General features: G+C 40.0%; 1 protein-coding gene across 1 annotated transcript in view; it reads right to left on the bottom strand.

Moving 5' to 3' along the window:
* The window catches only part of hnrnpll (heterogeneous nuclear ribonucleoprotein L like), a 41,428-nt gene extending 19,843 nt beyond the window's left edge, over positions 1–21,585 (bottom strand). Inside the window, 6 exon segments of the mRNA NM_001127432.1 lie at positions 2,537–2,609; positions 2,689–2,785; positions 5,742–5,827; positions 5,931–6,168; positions 9,555–9,673; positions 21,414–21,585. Coding sequence (NP_001120904.1) covers positions 2,537–2,609; positions 2,689–2,785; positions 5,742–5,827; positions 5,931–6,168; positions 9,555–9,673; positions 21,414–21,569 — 769 coding nt within the window. The 5' untranslated portion in view covers positions 21,570–21,585.
* Positions 21,586–23,349: the final 1,764 nt, after the last annotated feature.

Here is a 23,349-nt window from a genome sequence, read left to right on the forward strand (position 1 = left end):
CAAGGACCAGATCTGTGAGTTGATGCAGTCCTCAATCTGGCTGCCTGCACAACAGCAATCATGATCCGATCGTTTGGCCACCTTTATCATAATATACTGTAACACTTATATAGTACAAGCAGAACAATATATTGGCAGACCTACCCTGACAACATTCAAATATAGTTCAATGCTTACATTTCCATATTGTGATGATGTGATCAAAACTAAAATATTAGATAGACTTTCTTGCTAGTGAACAGAATAGATGAAAGGAAAAAAAACAATCTTGCTGAATTGTGTTTAGTGGGAAGATATTCCCATATTAGAGAATGTTTTATGAACAGAAGGAGGGGGTTGCTATTCTCTGAAATCTCATACAAATCCCTACAAAATATATAACAGACATAGCTTTTTCAGGTCAGAGAATATGCCTCAGCAAATACAATTGCTTATAGGATAGGTAAACTTTAAAAAAATAAATAAATCAAACAAAAAACAAAATGTTAATCAGGCTGCTATTCTAAGCACTTTTGCAATTTGCATAACAACTGCGCCACCTGCTGGTCAGTGCCTATACCTGTATGGTTGGAGAGATAGCCCTGTCTAGCAGGGTACTTAATAGCCTGGCAGGAAATCTCTCTTGTGGGCGGTGAAGCACCAGACAATATCTGCTCCACATAAATTGGAATCACTGCATGCAAAACAGATTACAGGTATGGGATCTGTTATCTGGAAACCCATTATCCAGAAATCTCCGTATTACAGAAAGCCCGTCTCTCCATAGACTCCATTTTAATCAAATAATTCAGAATTTTTAAACTGATTTCCTTTTGCTCTGTAGTAATAAAACAGTACCTTGTAATTGATTCCACCTAAGATATAATTAATCCTTATTGGGGGCAAAAGAATTATATTGGGTTTAATTAATGTTTTATTGATTTTTTTTTTTTTTAGTAGACAATATATGAAGATCCAAATTATGGAAAGACCCCTTATCCGGAATACCCTTGTACCCAAATATTCTGGAAAACAGGTCCTATACCTTTATATGCAGCAATCCTGGGTAATGGACTGAAAATACATGTAATGTGCTTTACATTTTCCAAAACAGGCAGATATTGTTAGCCGCGTCATTACCTGTGGGCCAGGAGATTTCTTGTCGGATAATAAAGCACCCCCTTGTGTCAGCACCCATATGTTTAGAAGGAAAATGGATAACTGTGCTGATCTGCTCTTGCTCTGCTCCTGAAATAGATCAGAATCTCAGAATACTTTTGCCGTGATTTTTCTGAGCAGAGCAACATCCGAACAGTTGTCCGTTTTCCTCCTGAACATCTGGTATGGCTAGACAGCCAATTGCAATGCTGAGTTCATAACACCTTTTCAGAAGCTAAGGAAAACAGAGCAAGGGAGAAATAATTATACATACACCTATAATGTTTCCATTACAAAGGGAAAATTAATAAGATATAGTGGCCCTTTAAGATAAATATAGTAGAACCTTTCTGTGCTTTAAAAAAAACTGGCAGAAGGGACAACAGTGCATTTTGTGACACACAATTTCCAGCTGGAAATGTACCTCCATTTACTTGAATGGTAATCACCCTGGCCTGCAAAGTGGGGGTGTTTCCAAATGATAATCAATAGGCCCACCAGTGCACCATGTGGGTCCAGGTAACAATCATTCAAGTAAATGGAGAGACAATCTGGAGTATTTTGCTACCTGTCCAAGTGGGAAATTATGCAGGCGTCACATTGTCAATGTTAACGTGTCAGTTTTCTTTGTATTTCTAGTAAATGTGTGCTGTACAGTGTTTCCAAAGAGAGTACTAACCAGTGGTTTTCGGTGAAAAAATGGAAACAAATCACATTGATATATACAGAATTCCTGGAGTCCTTATAAATAAATGACTTACTTCTAAGTCTAACTATTGAAACGAGTGTCTTAATATCCAGTAATGTCTTAACATCCAGAACCCAATACAGAGTAACTTTTAATCCATGCAAATAGGCAGAGGCCTTGCAAGTGTCCTCCTCAGGGAGCCTGTGGTGGTGATGATGCATGCAGAATGCAGTCAAGGTGAATTGCGAGTCTGTGGTTCTAGGAGGGCTTTTCGGAGCTGTTTTGCTTGTGCCGATATGGTGCATGAAGAGGTGTGCAGTCAGCATGTTGAGTCCTCCTCTAGACTTCTCAGTGCTTTTTCCAGTCTTAATGCATGAGAACAAAGTCTCTTCCGTTGAGATGCAGTGTGCAAGCTTACAGTTTTTTTAAATAGAATCCTCCCACTCAATAATTAGAGAGAGAGAGAGAGAGAGAGAGACAAAGAAATGATAGATGTCGAAAGAACTGCTTGGAGAAAAGAAAGTCCTTGGTGCTGTGAGTATGTTTGCAAGTATGAGCTCCTTTTCTGGAATTTGATCAGGTCACCACAGAGAAAGCTACCAGTGTAGCCTAAACAGAAACCAACCAATATCTATGTATACACGTAACGTATTTTTTTCATAATGCGGGCAGTTAGAGGCATTTACTAACAGGAAGGAATAAAAAACTTACCTCGTCTGCTTAAGTAGGGCTTGCTGTAATCCCAGCTATCATTATCATTCCGAATTACGTTAAGGCGTGTGGGCTGTGTAGAGATTAAAGACAGAGCTAATGGCACACTTAGATAAAAATCCAACCTTAGAATCATTTAGATTATGGTTTACCCTGGCATATTCAATCTTTAGCGTGCAGCATCCAGCATATATGTCCGCTCCATTTAGAGAAGATTTAGCCTTTTGGGCACTATGAACGGAATCAAATGTTTAATAGGGTTAAGGAGTAATTTATTCAATGTACATGAATACTATAAGCCACTTGGAAACTTTAGAATAGCAAACAAAAGTGTTCTATGGTTTTCTAAAGCCTGTTACGCTGTATTGTTATTATGTTACGAAAATCAATTTAGGCCAGAAACACAGGTTAATACAGATTTATGTACTGTGATATTAATAAACAGAAGTTCACAACCTAGCTAGTTTAATGCCCCATCTAAGCAATATCTGGATTACTCTGATTTACTGCTGATCATTTACTGATAATTGTCTCTGCAAGTCTCTTAGCAGAGGCAATTCTCACTATTGTCTATGGCAGGATATTTTCTGGGGTTTAGTAGCCGTGACAAGTAGCTGTTACTAAGTAGCTCCGTGTGTCTTTGCCCTAAGGCAGTCTACATACTCTGAAGAGGGAAAATTCATGATTAACAGAAAGCATTTCATGCTCATTCATATCAACATGACAAAAAGTATCCAATATTTTTTCATGTCTGCTTTCCTCTGAAGAGTAGGTGTCTGAGGTCCCCCATCCTGTTGCTTGATACCTGTACGACTTCCAACACCTTGATTGTGACATGTTGCAGTTATTTATGGCAAAGAGCCATGTTGGAAGTGATAACAGCACGGAACATGTAGTGCAGTGTTCCCTAACCAGTGCCTCGCAAGCAACATGTTGTTCACCAGCCCCTTTGATGTTGCTCTCAGTGCCCCCAAACCAGGTAGTTATTTTTGAATTCCTGACTTGATGGCAAGTTTTGGTTGAATAAAAACAAGATTTACTACCAAATAAAGCCCCCTGTAAGCTTATAGTGTGCATAGAGGCTGCCTAATAACCAATCTTAGCCCTTATTTGGCACCTCCATGAACTTTTATGGTGCTTCTGTTGCTCTCCAAGTCTTTTTACATTTGACTGTGGCTCACGAGTAAGAAAGGTTGGGGAAACCTGATGTAGTGTGAATAAACGCACACATTTTGTGGTGTGATCCTGCTGTGCCCAAGTCATATTGTGAACTGAAATTTTTCAAATGAACATGGCTAAAGTTGTCACCACAAAACTATTTACTTCTTGTTCTAAAGAGACACTTCTCTGTAGCTGAAAAACAGTTAGAGGAACCAGGTCCTCCATCCCTGTCATCCAGCAGCAAAGCAAAAGTAAATCCTTTATGGTAAAAACCTTGAAACTGAAACCTTGATAGTGCTGTATTCAATTTCCCCTTCTTGTTTTTCAGGTGCATGCATGCAATTGCAAAACTGATCTGAAGCACAGCCACACAAGTCTGGGTAACTAAGCATTTACACTGCATGCTTATATTGTAGAGAAGTTTTGTCTTTATGGGTTAATTTATTAAGCTGCCTATAATTGGTATTATTACCAAAACCAGGAACCCCAACAGCTGTACAGTTACAGTTTCTATGGGCTCCGTGCTGCTGTCCCAGAAGTTCCTAATTATACTTTTGACCACTTCCACTTTGTATTTTAGCAGACATATTGTGCAGGAAGCCAGGCCAATCTCCCCTGTGGTTGCAGCAAACCACTACCTGTCCCATTAATGAGTGTCTTAAAGGAGATGTCCAAACCAAAAGAAAAGATTATTTTTTTTAGATTAACATTTTATGTTATGCATTTTATAAATTTAATGACATTTACTCTGTTCACAAATCTGTTCTCTCCCAGATGAAGTAGTGTGAATTAGCACAGTATAAGGGGACAGGGCAGACAATGATATCATTGTCACTAAGAGAAACCATTAGTAATGACTCATCTCCTCTGCTAAAAGGATACTACATTCCCCACAATGCATTATTAAATTCACGCTCTCTCTTATGACTCAAAAGCCTGTGACACATTTTGGCTGCCACTGTCATCCAGAGGAGAACAGCAAGGGTTAAAATGCCCCTGCCTGTCTGTCACCAATCATACACAGAGCAGTGACAAACCAACCTCCAAGCACCAAAAGCTCACTTGTTTGCATGGAGGTCCCTCTGTCACCCCTCCTTGTGTGTGAGTCAGGGTGCTTTCTATTAAATAACATAACTAGCAGTGACAGGAGGATAGGGATGATTTATTCTCAGCTGTTTTCCAAACTTTTTTAAAGCATGGAATACACTGTACATGTCTGCATGCTAAAATGAAGCTTTACCTGTAAGCTAAATACTTTAGCCACAAAAAGTATTGGTCAACCTTCAAGTCTAACCATGTCTTTGAATAAGTGACCAGCAAACTTTAGAGCAGGGGGTGACAGACACTTATTGCAATATGCTGCTTACTGCATTATATACCACAGGTAAGGCAGACATTTGCCTGGTGGGCAAAAGATACTGCATCAGAACTCACACAGCTGTGGCACTCATTATTCACATGTATGTGCCCCAACATGGGGACGCCCTCCCAGTGCAGGCAGCATAGTGCTCACCAGTCATACTCATGCAAAAGTGGTATTGCAAAGCATGCACTTAAGTGTTTGGAAGTAAAGCATATCATATCCAAAAATCCACTGCTACAGCTAGCGAATGTGCACTGATTTGCAGCACTCCAGTAGTAGTTCAGATTGGTAGGACTTTCATTATACTTCAGTTAGTACTGGGTGCTCACCAAGCTCCTTGTATCTTCCTCATTACCACACAGCTTCTGACCCTACCTGCAGTGGGTTCCTAGCTCTTTAGACTAAATTCTAATTATTATGATTAATGATGAGCAGCAGAATAAGGAAGCAGGAAACACCCTAGAAGCTTCAATAAATTAAAACTGAATAAAATAAATGAAAATATGATAACATAAAATCTGCCATCACCCTCTTGTGGGTAAAATTCCTGGAATATTGCAAAACCGTCGATTCTACTTCCTTTATTTGACTTTCTAGTTAGAATGTACAACGGCTGGGAATTTTAGAATTTCTTAGAAAGTATATTGTAATTTAAATAAAAAGTAAAATATAAAAGGATATTCAACCATAGCTTGTATTCCATTCCTCTTAAAGATAACTATGCGCTCCACCTTTCCAACTGGATTGCAGACTGAATACAATACATCCTATAAGGGGAAAACAGATGCATTTAAAATGTATTATACACACAAACATATCAGTGTGTAATTAGAAATGCACACAGCCCCAGCCCCCAAAATAATTACTTACGACTGTGATTGGATAGAGAGGATTTTGAATGGAGAGAAGCAGAACTTTATTTCCCCCAGATGGGTCTTCATTATTTGCTGGCCTAGTGATGCGCTTGCTGGTAGAGTAGTTGAAGAAAGCTTGCTGGCCTGCTATGTACACTGGCTCACTGGCAGCAAAAGCCACACATTTTTTAGAGAATTCTATGTCTTCAAATTCCACCAGTGCTTGTCGTTTGAAGGGCATCATCATCACATAACTAGTTCAAAATAAATGTAGCAGTTAACAGTCATCTGTAATTGTTTTCTGCTTGGGTTTAAAAAAGAACTAAACCTTAAAAATGCCATATTTTATATACTGAACTTACTGCACCATCCTAAAGTTTCAGAATCTCTATAACAGTAATGACCCAGGCCCTGTGCACAGGGAGTTACCATCTGGATTTTGTTAGAAGTGCCAGTGACACTGCAGATGCTCAGTGTGTCCTGGGAAGCTGTTGGGAAGCTAAGCTTAGGGGTCATCATAAATTATCAAGCAGAAAGTGAGGCTGGTCTGCTATAGAAGTTGATGCTACAGGGCTGATTATTTAATTCTGATGCTAATTGCAGTGGTTTTGTTAATTGAGAATCAGAATTAATTACCAATCAAACTTGTAAAGTGACTATTATATTCTATACATAAAGTATATTGTGAGTCGGTCTCCAAGCTCAAATAAGTGGCAACAGCACAGAGCATGTGCAGTGAATCAGAAGAAAAGAAGATTGGGAGCTACTGGGGCATTCACAGATCTACACTGCTGAAGGGCTATGGTCGCCTTAGGCTGGTACAACAGCCTTTAACAAAACACGTTCCATGTAACATACCTTAGGGACAGCCAAAAAAAATGATGCACATTGCCTGTTACAGTGACTAAAGTATAAAATAGAGGTATTGGATCTATTATCCAGAATACTTGGGATCTGGGATTTTACATAATTTGCACATCCTAACTTGCTGCACACATTTCCCAAAAACACCCATATATTTGTGTATATCATTTGTTAGGACAGCATGTCTTGGCCCTCTGTAAATTATATAAATGGTATAATTAATATATAACTAATAACCACTTCAGATTACTAAATGGCTTCAGATAAAACTTTTTCATGTACAATCGAAAAAATGATGTTTTTGAAGGTAAGGTAGAAAGGAGAAAAACCTCTCTAAAACACTGTTAAAACATCTCCAAAAACTTCTGAAAGAGCACTTGAACTTTTTTTACATACCATGTCTCAAAGGGACAATATTACTTCTTTCTTTAAGAGCTGCAAATAATATTCAATATAAGCAAAATTTATACACATATATCCATTAAGAATAAACCTCTATCTTGATTAAAATTTGTTTATTATTTCTGCTTTGGCAGCTGATGCTGCAGCATGAAATGTATAAACAAATGTTTAAAAATGAACAGTTTAGAGAGTAGGTGACCCCCTTTCCACCTTACTGAGCTGCTCCTGTAAACACAACTGAACTTAAGTGTTTGGAAGGTGAACTACTAGGAAACCTTGTATAAAATGAAGACAAAAAGGAACACCAAGAGCCCCAATAGTGTAATATGTTTTTACAAGGAGTAATGGTAGAATAAACAAATAAATACTCACAAGCCAGGGTTACCAATAGGCAACCACTGTATAGGCAGGTGGGGAGATTGTCCTGACCCCACTCAGGAATAAGAAGTCGCTCTCTGTAGAAGGAAGAAAAATGGGGATGACACCCCTCCACTCGGGGTGGACTCGGTATAGTGATAAGACAAAACAGAGGCGCCAAAAGGATAAAATTAGCTAAAAACACTTAAAAACCCAATGGGTAATTCAGAGGAGGTAGTAGTAAGCTTACCTCCTCCAGGCAGACACCAACAAAGGTGGTAATTTTCAGTAATAGTTTATTCACAACAATATTGCAACGCGTTTCGCAGGCATTTCCTGCTTCATCAGGCAATGTAGAATAAGCACAAAAAAAACAGTGTCTTTGTATATACACACCAGGAGCCTCTGTTAACAGAGGCTCCTGGTGTGTATATACAAATTACCACCTTTGTTGGTGTCTGCCTGGAGGAGGTAAGCTTACTACTACCTCCTCTGAATTACCCATTGGGTTTTTAAGTGTTTTTAGCTAATTTTATCCTTTTGGCGCCTCTGTTTTGTCTTATCACTACTAGGAAACCTATTCATCCATGGTCATTGCTGCCACTCACAACTAGGAATATGCAGGTATAGACCCCTTACTAAGAAACCAGACATAAAGGGAATTACGGCATTTTTGGCATTTTACTGCCAATAGATTTGCCACATTAGTGCCACCTAGAAAAATATATTTATTCTGCAGAAAGCATTGCCATACCTAAGTAAACAGCCCTAGAAGCTTCCTCTGTGTGCTTAAGACAGCAGCTGCCATTTTAAGTAGCTTCCTACTGCAGCTCTAGCCCTTATAGCTGAGATTACACATTCCTAAGGGTGGTGTGAGGTAGTTCTTAGCATTCTTATGGGAAGGGACAGAGGAGAAAACTGTGCAGACTCTGGCCACTGAAATTAAGGATTTTTCTGAGAGAGGAAGTCAGACACCCCAACAACATGTTTACAAAAAAGGAGACAAGAAATCCAGTGGATTTTTTTTGATAGAGAAGTCAGTGCAGCGTTTCTGTGAGTGCTTATGGCTGTATTTACAAAGACCTTTCTGATAAAGCTTACTTAGTTTTTACCTTTTCTTCTCCTTTAAAGACCTTTGAGTTAGCTTTAAGTAATTTGTCTTCATTTTTTATTATTAATGTTTTATTTTTTTAATTATATTTTTTTGTTCAGCAACTCCCTAGCTTGTAATTTCAGTAGCTACCTGGTTGCTAGAGTTTATGCAGCCAGGTAGTGGGTTGAATGCAAGACTAGTGTATGAATAGAAGAGGACCTGAATAGAAAAACAGAATAATTACAATAAAATTGTAGCACACAGGGCAATAGTTTTTCTGGCTGCTGGGGTCAGTGACCCTCATTTGACAGTTAGAAAAAGAGTCAGAAGAAGATGGCAAATAATAATAACTATTAAAAAAAATTAGACCAACTGAAAAGTTACACAGAATTGGCCATTCTATAACATATAAAAAGTTAACTTTAAGGTGAACCACTCCTTTAAGATACGGAGATCTAAATTATGTAAAGACCCCTTATCCAGAAAACCCCAGGTCCCAAGCATTCTGGAATATAGATCCTATAGCTCTATTACCATTATTAACATGTATTTATAACATACCAGCATATTCCTCAGTGCTGTACAATACAAAGCAGTGTTATGAAACATACAGGTAACTTACATGTACTGACTGACACAGGGCGTAGTGTTTATATATAGTTGTTTTAGTTAAATTTCTCATTAAAGTAACAAATGTAATTAAAGACAAACCAGGAAATCCTCTGGTTTGTCTGTTTTAAATGTAAAGCTGTGCGTTTGATTAATATTTAAAATGGTTTTTCACTCAAGTGGAAATGTTAATTTAATTTAGTGAAAGCTTCGGGGAATTCCTTGCAGTACTTAAATATTTTAGCATTTATTCCCTTAACAGCGAGTCTTAAAATAACTGCAATTTACAAAAGTCAACATATAACACCACATTACCATATCGGCCCAAACTTGGTAAGCGCTTCCACCAAATCAGCCTCCACTACTGATTCACAGAGTCCTCGGACATGGACGACTGGAGACACCGACACCTTGTGATGGTTTCCCCCGCTATCCTAAGAATAAAAATTCCAGTGTCATTATTTTACAGGTATATATTTTTTTTTTCTTTCCTTTTGTAAACTTTTATTGACAATTTCACAGTTATACAGAGAAGTAAGTTTGTTAAGAAGATTGTTTTACAGCAAAGTTTCATAAAATAAACCGGTGATTGATAACCAATTTTGTATCCTGAGTCTCTTTATTAATAAACTACTTGTGGGTAGGCTGGATTCTTTTTACAGGTACATTTTATAGGTACATCCTAACTAGAGGTCTGCCCTGTTTGCTTCAAACTGTATAGTAATACTAAGGTTATTTTTAAAAGTTTTCCAGGTGTTACACATTTTAGGTTACATAACCATTGGGGTTTTTTAAGGATATTGCTCAAGCGCATTGCGTTTTAAGATGTAGCAGGCAGGCCATAAACAAATACAGAGCAATGGGCAAAGCAAAACTGCCACCTGTATCTGCTCTAAGGTTCAGATCAATCAATGTACAAAGTTACGTTTTTACACAAAAAAGCTAACTTGAATTTTAAGTTTTCAAAACTTGAATTTTCAGAATTTATAAAAAAAAAAAACAGGAGATGGTAAAGTTTTATTTAAAAAAATCCCTCTGAGGGTTCTAAAACACATATTCATGTGTTTCCATGGGGGTGCGGAAACACATAAAAAGACAACCAAACTGGAAGGTCTGACTAAAAGCTCAGCTTGTGCATAAAATGCTCATTTAACTAAAATCGATAGTAAACGCTGGTCAAAATCATGTTGAAACAGAGTAGATGAAAGCTTCGCAATAGGGTTGCACCTGTCTGGTTTTGACCCTGACAGCCCAGTTTTCGGAAGGGCTGTCTGGGTCAAAACTGCCTGCCCGGTTTCCCAAGTAAGAAAAACCTGGCATGACTCGTTGCCCACATGACATCACTGCCCCGCCCAGTGACGTCACACCCAGTCCCCCAGTTAGAGAGGGGGAAAGGTGGCAACCCTATCTGGCAAGCAGTAGCTGATAAGGGATGTTGGCTTGATCATGTAAGAGAAACAGATGTGGCAGTCTGCATTCTGCACTAATCCACAAAGAATGAGAGCATAAAACAGCAGGTACAAGAGAGAACACAATCAGTTAGAATTTGATAGAAATTTTTATTAAAGTCTGAAGAACCTTGTGTAAATGAGCATGACAGAGAGAACACACAGGCTTTGCCTCATGTTCCAAAGTTTGAGCACCAGACATGATGCCTGGATGTTACAGGTCATGTACCAAACTTTGCACTTATTATTAAAAAAATTAAATTTTTCAACACTAACAAAAAGAGGCAAATTCCTTCATTTTCATGATTGCAAAATAAAATTAAGACAATGCTCAAGTGCAGTTCTTTCCTATGGCTAATAACAAACAAGCAAACTGGAATGGGTTAATCACAACCGTGCAATGTTGCAAGAAAAAGGTCACGCTGGTCCGTTCGTTTTCAATGAGGCAGAAAATAAACTTGCTTGCAGGTACACTTCCCACTGACTTCTGTAGAATCTCAGCAGGTTTAATGTGCAGCAAGTTTCACTTCAATTTGACATTTTCGTTTTCTTTCATAAATGTAAAAAACTGGCGTTTTAAAAAATTCCAACTTGAATACATGCAAGATTACGTTATTTAGGCTCGATTTTCTTGAATTTTAATAAACTGGCCCAAAGTTGCTCTCTTTGAAAAAAACAGAAAAAAAAAACCAGTAACTGCGTGTTTCATGATTTTACACAGTCCCCTTAAAGCGTAAAAATTTAGATTTAGCTGTATATTTATTTTCTGCCCCCAGTCAAAATCTTTATATATGGTGCCTAATTTTATATTAGATATAGTGAAAAATGTACCCCCAGTTGTTAAATATAGGGATATTATAATCACCGAGGCGTTCCATGACCATATTAAAGCACAAGGCCGAAGATTTATTGAAGATATCAGGTTACATAACAATGTTACCAGCAATGCATAGCATTGTATACAGTTGCATCAATAAACTTATGTTAACGGTAGGTGAAAATGGGAGGGAGAGGAAAAATGTTGAGGTCTTTCTTTCTCAGAGTCCCAACTTACAGGGTAATGTAATGCAGTTAACCGATTGAAAGTATTATTAAGTCACACATGTTCAATCAGTAGCCCTTGTATAGTCAATTATTATGTAAAGCAAGAAACATAGGCACAGGTATGGGACCCATTATCCAGAATGCTCGGGACCTGGGGTTTTACAGATAAGGGGTCTTTCCGTAATTCAGATCTCCTACCTTTAGTCTACAAAAAAAATTATATAAACAGTAATTAAACCCAATAGGATTGTTTTGGTTCCAATAAGGATTAATTATATCTTAGTTGGGATCAAGAACAAGGTACTGTTTTATTATTACAGAGTAAAGGAAATCATTTTTAAATTTTTAAATGTGAATTATTTGATTGCAATGGAGTCTATGGGAGATGGCCTTTCCGCAATTCAGAACTTTTTGGATAGTTACATAGTTAGTTACATAGTTACATAGGGTTGAAAAAAGACCTGTGTCCATCAAGTTCAACCCATCCAAGTAAACCCAGCACACCTAACCCACACCTACCAATCTATACACTCACATACATAAACTATAAATACAACCACTAGTACTAACTGTAGATATTAGTATCACAATAGCCTTGGATATTCTGATTGATCAAGAACTCATCCAGGCCCCTCTTAAAGGCATTAACAGAATCTGCCATTACCACATCACTAGGAAGGGCATTCCATAACCTCACTGCCCTCACCGTGAAAAACCACCTACGCTGCTTCAAATGGAAACTCCTTTCCTCTAATCTAAAGGGGTGACCTCTGGTGCGTTGATTGTTTTTATGGGAAAAAAGAACATCCCCCAACTGCCTATAATCCCCTCTAATGTACTTGTACAGAGTAATCATGTCCCCTCGCAAGCGCCTCTTTTCCAGAGAAAACAACCCCAACCTCGACAGTCTAACCTCATAGTTTAAATCTTCCATCCCCTTAATCAGTTTAGTTGCACGTCTCTGCACTCTCTCCAGCTCATTAATATCCTTCTTAAGGACTGGAGCCCAAAACTGCACTGCATACTCAAGGTGAGGCCTTACCAGGGACCTATAAAGGGGCAAAATTATGTTCTCATCCCTTGAGTCAATGCCCTTTTTTATACAAGACAGCACTTTATTTGCTTTAGTAGCCACAGAATGACACTGCCTGGAATTAGACAACTTGTTATCAACAAAAACCCCTAGATCCTTCTCCATTAAGGATACCCCCAACACACTACCATTCAGTAGATAGTTTGCGTTTATATTATTTCTACCAAAGTGCATAACTTTGCACTTATCAACATTGAACCTCATTTTCCAGTTTGCTGCCCAGTTATCTAATTTTGTCAAATCGCTCTGCAAAGCGGCAGCATCCTGCATGGAACTTATAGTTTTGCACAATTTAGTGTCATCAGCAAAAATAGAAACAATACTGTCTATGCCCACCTCCAGGTCATTAATAAACAAGTTAAACAGCAAAGGCCCAAGGACTGACCCCTGCGGTACTCCACTAACCACACTGGTCCAATTAGAAAATGTTCCATTTACAACCACTCTTTGTACTCTATCCTTCAGCCAGTTCTCTATCCAATTACAAATATTATGTTCTAGGCCAATATTCCTTAATTTGATCATTAACCTTCTGTGAGGTACTGTATCAAACGCTTTAGCAAAGTCCAAGTAGATGACATCAACTGCCATTCCAGCATCAAGGTTCCTACTCACCTCCTCATAAAAGGCAACTAAATTAGTCTGGCAAGATCTGTTACGCATAAAACCATGCTGGCACAAACTAATAGTATTGTGAACTGCAATGTATTCAAGTACCCTATCCCTTATTACCCCTTCCAAAAGTTTTCCTACTACTGATGTCAGACTAACAGGCCTATAGTTTTCAGGCTGAGAACGGGATCCCTTTTTAAATAACGGCACCACATTAGCAATCCGCCAGTCTCTTGGCACCATGCCAGACCTCAATGAATCCTGAAAAATTAAGTGAAGAGGTTTGGCAATCACAGCGCTCAGCTCATTTAATACCCTGGGATGAATCCCATCCGGCCCTGGACCTTTGTTTACCTTTACATGTTCGAGTCTCTTTTGAATTTCCTCCCGAGTGACCCACGCGCCAGTAGCTAAATTACTAGAACTGGGCATATTACAAGGGAAGCCTTCATTATCTGGCTCCTCAGATGTATAGACAGATGAAAAATAAGAGTTCAAAATTTCAGCTTTTTCCCCGTTTTCATCAACCAACGTACCCCCCCGTGATAATAAAGTTCCCACCCCTTCTTGCTTCATTTTTTTACTATTCACATAATTAAAAAATAATTTTGGATTCTTTTTACTCCTAGCTGCAATATCCCTTTCCATCTCTAGTTTAGCTTGCTTGATAGCTTTTTTGCATGCTTTATTTGCTTCCTTGTACCTGATGAAAGTTTCCGCTGTCCCAGCTAACTTGAATGCCCTAAAAGCACGTTTTTTCTTACCAACCTCGACAATAACACTTTTATTCAGCCATAAAGGTTTTGCTTTGCGATGCCTCTCCTTGCTTACTAGGGGGATATACTGTTGTGTATACCTACAAAGCAATGTTTTAAAGATGTTCCATTTTCCTTCTGTGTCTAACCCCATGAAAAGCCTTTCCCAGTTGACACATTGCAGAGATGCCCTTATACTGGCAAAGTCTGCACGTCTAAAATTGAGTGTTTTAGTTACTCCCTTATAGCGCTGTCTCTGCAGCATTATCTCAAAGGAGACCATGTTGTGATCACTGTTCCCCAAATGCTCACCCACACAAATGTTAGAGATAAGTTCATTATTATTAGAAATCACCAGGTCCAAAATAGCGTCATTCCTAGTGGGTTCTTGAACTGCCTGAAATAAAAAGTTGTCATTTAGCATATTTACAAACCTACTAGCTTTTTCTGACTTAGCCACCCCATTACTCCAGTCAATGTCCGGATAATTAAAGTCCCCCATAACAACAACTTGACCCAGTTTTGAAGCCTCCTCCATAATGGGTTTCCCGGATAAGGGTTCCCATACTTGTATAAAGGATAATAACATTGCAACAGATAGAAATGCTGGGCGGCTTGGTGGCTCGTATCTACTTAGTTCTAAAATTTAGAATTCGAAAGTTATAACTCAAGGTGAGGAAATAATCATGCCTTAACAGATCAGTGCAAAACAAAGCAAAGGGGTGCCTCGGCTATCTCACAGAGTTTACGTGTGGGATTAAAGGTGGCCATACACGCTAAGACCCGCTCGCTTGGTGATCTTATTCCGATATCACCACCTACAGGTGGGTGATATCTGGCTAATTCGGTTCGATCAAATTAGACAACGGGTATAGGCATCTGTCGGTTCGGGGACTGCAATCTGACTAATTTTCAAACCTGCCCGATTTTAGTAATGACATTACTAAGCACCGATTATAATCAATGACACCAATAAGCACTGCTTATAAGGATATAATTTAGAAAGATATTCATGGCTCTTGTGTATTATACAACAATAACTAAATATGGCATTGTAAACTCTAGATTATAAATTCAACTACTGCCTGCTACTATCCCCCCCCCCAAAGAATATAAGCACCCTATTCACTGCCCTCCATCAGCCCCACAGCCCCATCTCCCCAAAGTGCCATCCCAACGACTAGAATGTAAATCGCCAGTGGGATGGCATACGCGGCACCACTATTTGCAGAAGTCTTGGAAGTTTCCCCTCAAGGCAACTTCCGCGACTTCAGCAAATCTTGACACCGCGTATGCCATCCCATCAGTGATTTACATTCCAGCCGGTGGAATGGCATTTCGGGGAGATTAGTCGCCCACGACAAGTGAGATTTGTCGCACGGCGACTAATCTCCCCGTGTGTCACAGCCCTTACATAGAAAAGAATCTCAATTTGTGAATCTGACATACAGATGCAAAGCAGCAAAGTGGCAGTTCACAGACATGGAGCTTGTAGGCGCATGTGCAGTTGGAGCTTTAACTGAGCAAGATCCATGTTGGCACACTGATTCAAAGAAAATCAGAAGATACAGAAGATGGCGCCTGTGAACTCTGGTGGGCTACTTTGCATCTATATGTCAGGTTCACAAATTGGGATGCTTTTCTATGTAATAGACTCCATGGAGAGGGAGAATGGAGGAAAACAATAGAGGGTTTTGGATGGGGGCTTTTGTTCACTGGGGGGATTTAGTTAGAATTCTCTTTTTTTTCATTTGCAAATACAGTGAATCCTCATTTGTACGTACCCATAATTTACACTAACACTTTTTATTAAAGTTTTAAACATCCAAATAAAGTTACAGCCCATGGTGCATTAGTTATACAAAGTGGTACAGATTTGCTGTACATAACAGTTTTATATATTACCGCATTTCCCTGATTTTACATTCCCAAGATTTTTACCATTTTTTCTTGTCCCCTGAAAAACTTAAAATTGGGTTCTGCTTTAGTAAACTGTGCTAATGGAACCTGAATTCTACTTTTCTAGCAATTGAGTGATTTGGTCACAGAAAGATTTATATTAAAAGCAACAGATATCACTAATGTATAGGGGAACTAAGGCTAAATAAAGAATTCTGTACAAGACGACAAAAGCTCTTTGGCAGATCTGTTCCGCTAAAAATGCCCACAGAAGTTACCATCTCCTGCTGATTTACAGGACTTGCTCTAGGATGCCCCTGGCTACCTGAGCTCAGGGTACTGATCAGTAATTCAGACTGACATGACATGACATGGCAGCATAGAAACCAGTGCTACATTTCCAGGTTCTATTTCCCCTATGGGAAAAACAAATTGCTGGCAGTCAAAAGGTTAAAATACAGGATTTTCTTTTAAAGATACAAAAAAGTACAGTATATCACAAAGAAAAAAAACTATTTCTGTTTTCCTTTCCAAAAGAAAACTGTGATTTCCAATAATGCCCAACAAAGCGAATAAAAGCCTGCATCTACAACCAGTTGTAGTTCCATTCTAAATGGGAACTAAGACTCTAATATCCAGTGACAATTAACAGCTGTATGATCAATGTCTGCATGGATGGGAAGCTTAGCAGCCTGGCCATACATATGGGTGGATGTACTGCACTGATCACACAAACAGAAATTGCATGTGCTAATACAGACTGAGTAGACTTTATCTAGACATTTGGTACAGATGGCTCATCATATCCAACCATGTCACTCAAATTAAAATATAATTTTAACTGAAACAAACATCCAGACATGCTGTGCTGTGGTGTAACCAACAAAGTCACAACTAAATTTGCCTTGTATATGTTAAAAGAGGCATCAACAGATACTTTCTGCCTGTAGTCTGATCACAGTATAGTAACCATACATGTACCAAAAGGAATGAGACTAAAATCAGGCATCTGATTGGATTGTGCATCTCTTGTGTGCATGGTCGCATTTTATGTCTGTGCCTGATTCTTAAGGTGCAAATACACTGTGTCTACTGACAGAGGCCATTGTGGCTCCAGGTTGTCCCTATGTAAATAGACACACTGTATATAATTCTTCTAAACAGACAGGCACTTTGGCAAGTGCAAAGAACAGCTATATTACCAAGTACCTGTAATGAATGGTGTTGATTCACACAATGACAGAACTAAAAATTGTGTGGTGACTTATTACATGAGCTCTATAATCTCTATGTTGAGTTTCATAATGGTAGAGATTAAAACAACACAAATCTGCCGTGGCCGTAGGCAGTAGCCAATCACCAAGAAAATGTCATTCTCCCACCTGAGGTATACTGATTAACGCTATGTGGTGGTTGATAAGGGTGACTACATTGGGAACCGTGAGCCTAGTGTTAATCTGTTTGCCCCCAAAATAGTTGGGGGAACACTGTATTATATCAAAAGACTAGATAATTACATAGTGGCACAGCCAGTACAGAAGGTGCACCGCATCTAAATATACACAGAACCTACTTATGGGGGATGATTAATGCACTGACTGCAGCTGCCATGGGGAGCTGCTATAAATTGTTAGGTAAACTAAATAGATTATTGTTTATCTTTCATTTTAATATGAAAATACTTTACACAGGGCTACACAAACAGTGATGCAGAAATCCAAACTAGCACTCATTATCCGAAACTCAGTTTTTGAAAGAGAAGTTTCCCGGCTCTCTGCTCACTTGTATGGGAAGTTTTAGCTTATTTATCAAAGGGTAGTGAGAGCTTGTATACAAGTGAATAGAGAGATGGGACATTTCCCGCTGGCAACTTGTGCCAGTAGATATGCCCCTTATGCGAGTGTATTTCTAAGGTGCCACAGAATTTTTATAGAGGTTAATGCAAAATAAGGGCTCTGCATTAATGAGTTTACATCAGCAGATACTTGTTTATATATGGGGATAAATAACACAAATGCACACACATTATTTTATATGCAAGTAAGGCCTTGTGCACACCGGTCTTGATACTAACCCAACATTGTTGCAAGCCAGACCTTGAGAAAGACCATCTGTTTTGCACACATGTATTTATCTATTAAAATGTCAGGAACCCAATTAAGCCCCCCCCATCAACGATTCTTTAGCAGATTCTGGGCCCCCTGCTTCCATCTTTATTCCCGTGACACATGCTGCATGCATTTAATTGACTAAATGTCAAAATCATCAAGTGTTTAGTCATGTGATTATATCGCTACAGAGGTATAACTTTGTTTAATGCAAATTTTGGATCCATTTAGTAATAGGAATCAAAGCAAAATAGCCTAATTGGAAATGTATTGTAAAGAAGATTTCCATGCAACTCAAAAGCACTATAGCTATTCAACATAGTGAGAGTGAGTGCTACAACCATTGGACTAAGTTGGCCAACTGAACTGCAAACTGCACCAAAGGCTCTAGTATTAACTTTGCATTTGTTTAGTGGGAGGACCCGATTGACGCGAGTGCCAGCTCTCTCCCGATGAAAATATATATATATATATTAATATATTGAAGAATCCTATATGGATCGAAACGCGTAGACGTTTTTGTGTAAATAAACATTTTCCTTTTTTTTCCTAAATACCGTGAGTGCTTTCTTAAGGAGGATATGTTAAGTTGTGGCTAGCACCCGGTTTATACTTTTTATTTTGGTGAGTGCCGATTTTGGGACTATATATATATATATTTATATATTGAAGAAAAGACCAGCAACACCGGATCTATTGCAAACAATCAATTATATATTGAAAAATACATGAACAGCCAACGTTACGTTTCGGTCCCCGTCGGGACCTTTCTCAAGGTTGCCTTGAGAAAGGTCCCGACGGGGACCGAAACGTAACGTTGGCTGTTCATGTATTTTTCAATATATAATTGATTGTTTGCAATAGATCCGGTGTTGCTGGTCTTTTCTTCAATATTTAAATTCTTTTACCGTGCACCTGGGACAAGGATTGAAGCGGTGTGCCACCCTTGGTTCGATATATATTATATATACCGTATATACTCGAGTATAAGCCGATCCGAGTATAAGCCGAGGTACCTAATTTTACCTAAGAAAACTGGAGAAACTTATTGACTCGAGTATAAGCCTAGGGTGGGAAATGCAGCCGCTACTGCTAAGTTTCAATAATCAAATTATTTAATAAAAGGACACTCACAAGTGCTTAGCCGACTACCATATTAATAAACACAAGGTGTGGGCTGGAAAATGAGGCGCATCCAACATAAGTTAACCACAGCATGCAAATCCGTTGCCGAGCATGCACCAGAATAAGGAGATACATGTGCATACATTTAGGGGTCCCATTCCTACTGCAGTAAAGCACACACAGGGACATGTTTTCTATTGCAGCAGCTAGCAGCCCTCTGCACAGATGCAGTAGAATATTTATTGTTGATTTTTGCAGGTCAGGCCAACATACAAATATTTAAGCAGACAAATAATAAGCCCATTGCTTCCCAAAGAAGCAGTGTGTAACTGCATAAACTGTAAAGCCTGTAATGTAACCTGTCCTTAGCCATACTGTTTGAGCATCTTAAAGTCTATAATGCAAACGGAGAGAGATGCCAGTGAATCTTATCTACATACTAAAAAGATTTTATATTTAGACAGAAGTCATTATAGAAGTATTCTATGAAGTGGGATGTATGCAAGAATTGCTTTGTCTTTTGTTAAATGTAATGCCCTTTGATCAGAATTGCACAGTACTAACTTGCACTAAGGCACTGCTGGATTACCTGTCCTGTCGGGCGATTCCGTTGCTGAGCATGGACACATCGCGCCCCGCCCCCAAGCCAAGTACAGGCACTGCTGGATTACCTGTCGGGCGATTCCGTTGCTGAGCATGGACACATCGCGCCCCGCCCCCAAGCCAAGTACAGGCACTGCTGGATTACCTGTCGGGCGATTCTGTTGCTGAGCATGGACACATTGCGCCCCCCCCAGCCAAGTACAGGCACTGCTGGATTACCTGTCGGGCGATTCTGTTGCTGAGCATGGACACATTGCGCCCCCCCCCAGCCAAGTACAGGCACTGCTGGATTACCTGTTGGGCGAATCCGTTGGGCAGCATGGACGCATGGACGCCGCGCGCAACCCCACCCCGCGTCGCCCGAGCGCACACGTCGCGCGCGACTGGCGTGTCTAATTTGGAAGTACAGTGCCTGTACTTGACTCGAGTATAAGCCGAGGATTCCTTTTTTAGCACATTTTGAGTGCTGGAAAACTCGGCTTATACTCGAGTATATACGGTATATATATCTCAAACTCAACAGTAGAAAGCACTCACAGCTATAGCGTCAATCAAGTCAGTGATTTATTTCAGCATACCATCTACGCATTTCGATTACGACAGGATCGTCATCAGGATTGAAACGCGTAGATGGTATGCTGAGATAAATCACTGACTTGATTGACGCTATAGCTGTGAGTGCTTTCTACTGTTGAGTTTGATGCATTATTTTTGTCAGCACCCAGCCTTTGCCCCGATATTGGTGAGTGCCGATTCTTTACAAGACATATATATATATATATATATATTTGTACAGACAGATAAATAAAATAAATACACACACACACTAGAGTTACAGTGCCATATATGATGGCCCTGGTGCTCCCAACCAAAAGAAACTTCAACCACCAAAAAACAAAAGTAAACGGAGCACCTGTCAGTTTTTAGAAAAAGAGGAATTTTAACAATATTTATAAAGTCCCAATAATAGTGAATAATGTACCCCCCCCCCCCCCCCACATTGTAAAATATAAGGATATTATGTCACCGCGGAGTTTCATGACCATATAAAAGCACAAGTAAGTGCTTGTGTGTTTTATATATTAAAATAAAGTTTGAGGGGGCTATTTGTGATTTCCAACCCCCAATATAAAGTGGCATGCATCTGTTAAACAACAATAAATTCTAGAGAACGTTCTGCCAATCCAATGTTCAACACAAGATGCACATTCTGTAATGTTGTGGGAATCAGTGCATAGCTGTGCCCCACAGGAGATCAGTTGTGTAAGGCGGACTAGCTGCACCATAAAGCAATGTAGTAGCATGAATGGCACATAATGGGTGCCTAGGCGCACTCTGCTCGCCACAATGAGTGCCAGGGCTGGTGCGTACATACGCCCGGGTGTTTATATGTGCAAGGGACATGCCCACTGGCACAGGCAGACCCGCAGGCTGTACCTCACACACTCTCTGCAGCCCAGGGTGACACAAGCGCATTGATCTCTTACCCCATAGCTGGGTGTCCCTCTGACGGGCTCCGGTGTATCCCTGTCCTGCTCTTCCGACGTGCAGTCAATTTCTCCGTCCTCCTGGCCGCTCTTCAGTCTCTTGGCCATACTCCCATACTCCCCTTCTTCATATTGATCGGAAGAAGACGATGACATGGCTCCTGCTCCTTTGTGCCCCTTCAACAGCGACTAAGGTGACAAACGCGGCTACTCCAAACGGAGCGGGAGGGGCATGGAGACGTAGAAATGAGAGGAGGCGGGGATAAGGGCGTCCTCCCAGCCTATCGCCTCGGAATGACTCTGTGTCTGGGCTTCCACCTATTGCGCATGCGTCCTGTCCGGCTGCCGTGTATCCAGAGAGCGGCACAATAGGAGAATGTAAAAACTATACCGAATAGTCGGATTGCGGACGCATTTTGACCGATGATCATCTAATTATATAACTGTGACTGAACTGCTGCACGGAGCCACTTCGCTACTGGAATATACTGTTGAAAAAAACTATAATTGTTTTGAGTTATCAGTTATAATGTGGTTTGATGGCAGTCTAATTACTTTTAAAATGTAGCATATAATCAGTAATCAAACATTAAAGCAGTGCTTACACTTGTGGGAATACTGAACCTCTGGTAGAACACTTGGTTTTCAGGAGCACTTTTGTTTTCTTTCTTTTTAAAAATATTTAAAGGGAAACTGTACCCTCCCCAGCAGCAAATGCCAGAGGGGCTGCTGTAAAATGCCATTTGGTGGGATGGTGAGGGGCTGTTTGGGCCTATTTTGAATCCCAGTCTGGGCCTGCCCCATGGAAGTTTAGGGCAGTGACACACGGGGAGATTAGTCGCCGTGTAACAAATCTCCATTGTTGCGGGGGAGTAATCTCCACACAATGCAATACCACCGGCTAGAATGTAAATTGCCGGTGGGATGGCATACATGGCGGTGCCGCGTATGCCATCCCACTGGCGATTTACATTCTAGCTGGTGGGGTGGCATTGCGGGGAGATTAGTCACCCGTGACAATGGAGATTTGCCGCACAACGATTAATCTCCCCGTCTGTCACTGCCCTTAGGTTCTAAAGATGAGAGAGGCTAAATGGACCAGTGTCCCCTTTATAACAAAATGAACTCCATCATTTGCAGTGCATCACAGAGAATGTTTAGTTACAATTTGCCACCTTCGTAGGTATTATTCTAATTTCTCTACCAAAGACATTCATAGAGAATACTGCCAATTTCATAAGAAGCTAGTCAACCCAGTATTATATATAAGAACTGTGTAGGGAGCAGAAAAAGCAGAAGGAAACCAAGCCCAGTACTTACAACATGGCCTATGGCAGGTGATAAGGACAGCAGAGCTGCCATCAGGAAATTCATGGCCCCATACTACAAAGTTAGCAGGGCCCCAGTGAGTTATTAAACCAGTGGTCTCCTGGGAGTAGCAACTGCTAACAAGTAGAATGGGATCAATGAAAAAAATGTGGGCAGAACACATGGCCATGATAGTAATCCAGTGTCCAATGTCTATTATGCTGAAACCCAACCAAGATCAACTCCCCAGCGAGCCCCCCAACCCCAGGACACATATATTTCATGGGGCTGCCTCTGAAATGGGGCCCCTGTCTGAATAACCCTCTGTAACACCCAGATGGTGGGACTGGCCTGCATCTGCCAATACTGCACTCTGTGCCTTGTGGATATTTTATTTGGCTGAAATTCTTGACACTTGTCTGTTCACACTAAGAAATGCACCTGGCCGTGTTTTGCCAGTTATACCCAGAAACATAACCTTTAATAAAGCTTGGATATTGAGAGCAAAACAAGCGCATCAGATGCATCTTTTAGTGTGGGCAGGTAGGCGCTGAGAATTTGCTCTAAAAGTGTTGATTTTTACAGAGATCAGGGAGTGCTGTTGATTATTGGGGTGATAGAGGCACTC

This window comes from Xenopus tropicalis, chromosome 5 (genome assembly GCF_000004195.4).
Source record: "Xenopus tropicalis strain Nigerian chromosome 5, UCB_Xtro_10.0, whole genome shotgun sequence".
NCBI classification, from domain to species: Eukaryota; Metazoa; Chordata; class Amphibia; order Anura; family Pipidae; genus Xenopus; species Xenopus tropicalis.